A 5,475-nucleotide genomic window follows, 5' to 3' on the forward strand; every position below is an offset into this window, starting at 1 on the left:
ATTCAGACCGAATTGAGCAATGGCTACGTGAATTGGAAAGAGCGTTTCTTCCGTACAAAATGAATGAAACCACTAAATTCTACAATGCTCGTCGGTTGCTGACGGGTACTGCAGCATTGTTCGTAAAAACAATCCATGTGGAAACATACGCTGAACTTAAACAGGAGCTTCTTAAAACCTTCGCTAAAACTCCGTCAATTGAACACGTGTACTGGCAATTGAGAACACGTCGGCTTTCCCGCAATGAGTCAGTAGCAAGATATGTTTTAGAAATGAAGCAAATAGCCGGAGATGAAATCGTCGAGGAAGAATTGATCAATATAATAATTGATGGCATTGGTGATCCCATAAACACCGCTGCTATACGTTATTCAGCCAAATCCGTCGAAGAACTTCAACAAATGCTGAAAAAATACGAAATGATACGCCCTCAACAGAACTCAGTACAACGAGTGAACATCGCTTCATCGTCGACGTCCCCCCGTAATGTTTCTGTGGCCAAGAACAAGAACGCCATAGAAGAAATCCGTTGCTACAATTGCTCCAAAATCGGTCACTACCAAAGTTCCTGCCCTTCACCTCGTCGACCTGCAGGATCCTGTTTTTTGTGCCAGCAAATAGGTCACAGTTATCACAACTGCCCTAATCGGGTGAAGAACACTTCTGCTGCTATCACTGCACAGGACAGGGAAATTGTAAATTCAGAACAACAGGTAAGTGTTGCATTTGATATTGATAATGAGCATCAGAGTAGTGTTTCACAAGTGTGTTCTCTTTTTGACACCGGCAGCCCGAGGAGCTTTTAGCAAATCGATAGTACCATTGATGTTTCTTGATCGAGCATGTAATTCTGGATATAGAGGACTAGGAAATACACGTTTAACATCCCTTGGCCAAGTAAAATGCCGTCTAAGGTTTCGAAACCAAACAGTAATACATACCCTCATTATTTTACCAGAAGAAGAAATTGCATGGCCAATAATTGCAGGTAGAGATTTATTGAAAAAATTAAATGTGTATTTGTGTAAATTACCATATAAATATTCCGCCAAGGCATTAATGAAAATAAACAGAAAAACAGAAATCATACCAGAACCACTTGTGATTTCACGGCTGCGCTCATTTCATATTTTTAAAGATTCCTCAACGAATTGGGTTGAACATAAAGATTGTCCCGTTGTAATGAATGCTGTGTCCTCTTATGACGTTCCCTCGAAAACTTCGGTGAATCTATATCAAACGGACATTAGTGGTACGTATGGTACCCTCTCGAAAGAAATCGGTAATCGTTGGCAGTCTAGTAGTTAGGGCGGTGGCAACGCTCATCCGATGCGATTTTATCGGACGCTTCTGTCAAACACTATTTCGGCTCATATTGCGCAAATTCGAATGATTTGAATTGTTAAACCATTATAAAAAATTATTTGATATTGTTCCTACATAAACTGCATGATTACATTGACAGATAAAATCGGATGCGACGATCCGACGGAATCAAAAATTTTTGATTCCGTCGTACGACGAAATCGCACGTCCGACGTTATCTGTCAAATCCCATAACAATCTTGTCCGATAAAATCGCATCGGATGAGCGCTGCCACGGGCCTTACGAAGACTTGAACACAACATTTGAAGAAATGTGTGCTATTTGCATGGAAGAACCTAACGACAAGCTAAACATAAGTTCACATCTGAAGTCACATGAAATTGAAATGGTAAAAACAATAATATCGGAAAATTACACTCTTTATCCTTGTAGTAAAATTGAACAAACAGGTCATGCGATGAAAATAAGTTTGATTCACGACACTCCCATTAATAGCAAACCGAGACGACTATCCATCGCCAAACGAAACCAAGTTAGAAATATAGTTGATGATCTTTTACAAAAAGGTATAATCCGTCCCAGCAGCTCTCCCTACGCCTCCGCACTTGTCTTAGTCCGGAAGAAGAACGGTGAAATCCGAAAATGCGTAGATAATCGGCCCTTAAACAAAATAACTGTTAGAGATAATTACCCTCTGCCTCTTATTGATACGTGTCTTGAACACTTAGGCAGTAAGCGATGTTTCACCTTGATGGATTTGAAGAGTGGATTTCACCAGATAGATATGCATGAGGATTCGATAAAGTTTACGTCTTTTGTAACCCCAGACGGACAGTTATATTCGAATGTTAAAATGCCTTTCGGATTGAAAAACGCTCCTGACCAATTTCAGCGATTTATAAATCATGTGTTGCATAAGTTTATAGCCAGTGGACAGCTTGTGGTATATTTGGATGACATTATTATTGCATCTGTCGACCTAGAGGATCATTTGTGCATACTTGGTGACGTACTAAGAACATTGCGAAATAATGGTCTTGAACTTCGAATGGATAAATGTAAATTTGTATATGAGGAGTTAGACTATCTAGGATATCGTGCCAATCCAAAAGGTATTCGTCCAAGCGATCAACATATTCAGGCCATTCAAAATTATCCTATACCTAGTAGTATAAAGGAAGTTCAGCGTTGTTTGGGCCTTTTCTCTTATTTCCGTAGATTTGTGTCTTCGTTCTCTCAACTATAGCTAAACCACTTAGTAATTTGTTAAAGGATAAAGCGCTATTTGTATTTAATGATTCTTGTCTACGTGCATTCAATACTTTGAGAGACAAGTTGATTAACTCCCCTTTTCTAGCAATTTATAATCCGTCTCGTGAAACAGAACTACATTGCGATGCGAGTGCGGTAGGTTTTGGCTCAGTCCTACTTCAAAAACAAGAAGATGGTAAACTGCATCCGATAGTATATTTTTCGATGACTGCTTCTTCAGATGAAGCTAAACTTCATTTATGAGTTGGAAACACTCTCAATAATTTATTCCTTAAAACGATTCCACACATATTTACATGGTATTCCTTTCAAAGTTATAACTGATTGTAATTCTTTGGTAGAGACTTTAAAGAACCGCAACTCTTCTGCTAAAATAGCCCGATGGTCTTTGTTCTTAGAAGATTACAATTATTCGATATCCCATCGCTCAGGCAGCTCAATGAGCCATGTAGATGCCTTGAGCCGAAAACAAGTAGGTGCTATCACAGACGATATCGATATTGATCGACAATTGAGGATTGCTCAATCCCGAGACCCTTTTGCAGAGGAGCTGAAAATGAAACTGAAATCAGAACCAGTTAAAGGATTCGTATTGGAAAACGGCGTGATTTATAAAATTTCACCTTCTGGTAAAAAACTATTTTTTGTTCCCAATGAATTGATAAATAATATTATTCGAAATGCTCATGAAAGGCTAGGTCATTTAGGAGTGAAGAAATGCTGTTGTTTTATAAGCAATCAATATTGGTTTCCTCAGATGAAAATACGCGTACACAATTTTTTACGCAATTGTTTGAAATGCATTGTTTATTCCGCACCAGCACGAAAAAATTTACGCAATTTGCATAGTATTCCAAAGGTTCCAGTTCCATTTGATACTTTACACATTGATCATTTAGGCCCTTACCATCCATAAAATCACAAAAAAAGTTTATTCTAGTAGTAATAGATTCATTCACAAAATTCACTAAACTTTATGCAGCCACTTCAACCAGTAGTCGAAGTGTATGCATTGCATTGGAGCATATTTTTGCGTACTATAGTCGCCCTAAAAGGATCGTTAGTGATAGAGCTACATGCTTCACGTCTAATGAATTCCGTGAATTTCTATCTGATCGCGGAACCACTCATGTTCTTACGGCTACGTCCTCACCCCAGGCCAATGGACAAGTGGAAAGGGTAAACAGAGTGTTGCGACCAATGTTAAGCAAAACAACAAACGATGACCATTCGAATTGGAGTTCTAAATTGTATTACATTGAACATGCTTTAAACAATAGTGTGCATTCTTCCACACAGTTCACCCCGTCAATGTTATTATTCGGTTCCAATCAGCGTGGCCCTATTGTTGATGAATTAACTGAATTTCTGGAAGAAAAACAGGAACACATCCAAGGGATTTTGAATTCATTAGAAACCAGGCTTCCGAAAATATAACCAGATCTCAAAGAGTAAAGAAGAACAATTTGCTAAGAGCCATCATCCAGCTGATGTATTTCATGAAGGTGACATTGTTATGATTCGTAACGTTGATATGTAATTCGCGATATCGAGGGATGTCAGCAGACACAGATTCCTTACGATGGGGTTCTTGAGGCTGATAAACTCAGGAATTGGTCCTCTTTCGATTCAGACCCCGTTGAGGATTCACCTAATGCAACACTACAATACCTACAATCGACATAACAAATTGAGGGCAATTTATGTTCAGGATAGCCGAGTTGTAGAATATACAAAATCCCATCTGTATAATATGGCCACCTTGGCAGAGATCATACCTTTAGTTTAAGTACCATATAAAGATATTACCGTCTCGCCCTAACAACCTTGACGTAAAATGTCATATGAACTGTCAAAAAATAAAAATAAAAAAAAGCTAATCTACATTGAAGATTCAGATAGAAAACACGTGTTTTTAAGACTTGTGTGATTTACAGTTTTTATTAAATATGTTTTGTTAAAAATCATAATCATTAACATGAAATTGTATACATTTTCAGATTCAATAAACATACACCACCACACCTCCACAATGCTTCATCCGCAATTATTGAATGAGCTTTCATCGTTATCGTCCGTGTCTATCCATACTGGAAGTCAAAACATGGATCGCGACAATGCTTCATCGTCAAAACGTGAGAAAGTGTTTTAGAGTGTTATAACAAGAACTATAGTTAACAAATATTTTAGAAACTGTATCAAGCGATAAACGCAAGCCGGTTTCTGGTACGAATAATGCAATGGTAGACAATGTACCGTCCACATCGATGGTAGCTCGTTCTTCTTTGGATCACTTTTCGTTTATGGAAACAACTGCATCAACTTCGGGTGCTTGTCTACGAAAACTTAAGCGTATGTCTTAAATTTTTTTTGTATATAATTTGCTGTAAATACTATATGAACGTTTATTTCCAGCCCTTTCATCTACTGCTTCAATGGCAACGCAAACGGATTTTTCTAGTGGACAGAACGTGGGATTAGATGCCATACTAGAAAAATTAGAGACCATGCAGAGGGAGCAACAAAGACAGGCAGACATATATCAGAAGAAAAAATGCTGGATATGGAGAAGCAGCAGAAATTAATACGAGCACAGTTGGATATTTTATCCGACAAATTGATTCCACGGCCAGGATTGTTGCGGTATCGTCGGTTTGAATGGGAAACGGGGGACCAGGTAGAACTAGATCGACTGGAGGAAAGATTGGAGGAACCAAAGTTAAAAAATTTTATGGAATTTTTAGATATAAAGCTGCCGACCGACAGTACAGAAGCTAGACTCCATGTTAGCATGGACTTTTATTCAAAAAGGATTTTCTAACACAAGCCAACTGGACAGGATTAGGACCAGATAAAGTTTGTTTTTCAAATTATGT

At 38.2% G+C, this 5,475-nt stretch overlaps 1 protein-coding gene across 1 annotated transcript; it reads left to right on the forward strand.

Annotated features, from left to right (window-relative positions):
- The first annotated feature begins 4,637 nt into the window (after window positions 1–4,637).
- LOC121601587 lies at window positions 4,638–5,184 on the forward strand. The gene is made up of 3 exons (XM_041930402.1): window positions 4,638–4,734; window positions 4,790–4,951; window positions 5,015–5,184. Exons 1-3 carry the CDS (start codon window positions 4,704–4,706, stop codon window positions 5,182–5,184), a joined length of 363 nt encoding a protein of 120 aa, XP_041786336.1. The 5' UTR covers window positions 4,638–4,703.
- The last annotated feature ends 291 nt before the right edge of the window (window positions 5,185–5,475 follow it).

The sequence above is a fragment of the Anopheles merus genome, unplaced genomic scaffold (assembly GCF_017562075.2).
Source record: "Anopheles merus strain MAF unplaced genomic scaffold, AmerM5.1 LNR4000121, whole genome shotgun sequence".
In the NCBI taxonomy this organism is placed as follows: Eukaryota; Metazoa; Arthropoda; class Insecta; order Diptera; family Culicidae; genus Anopheles; species Anopheles merus.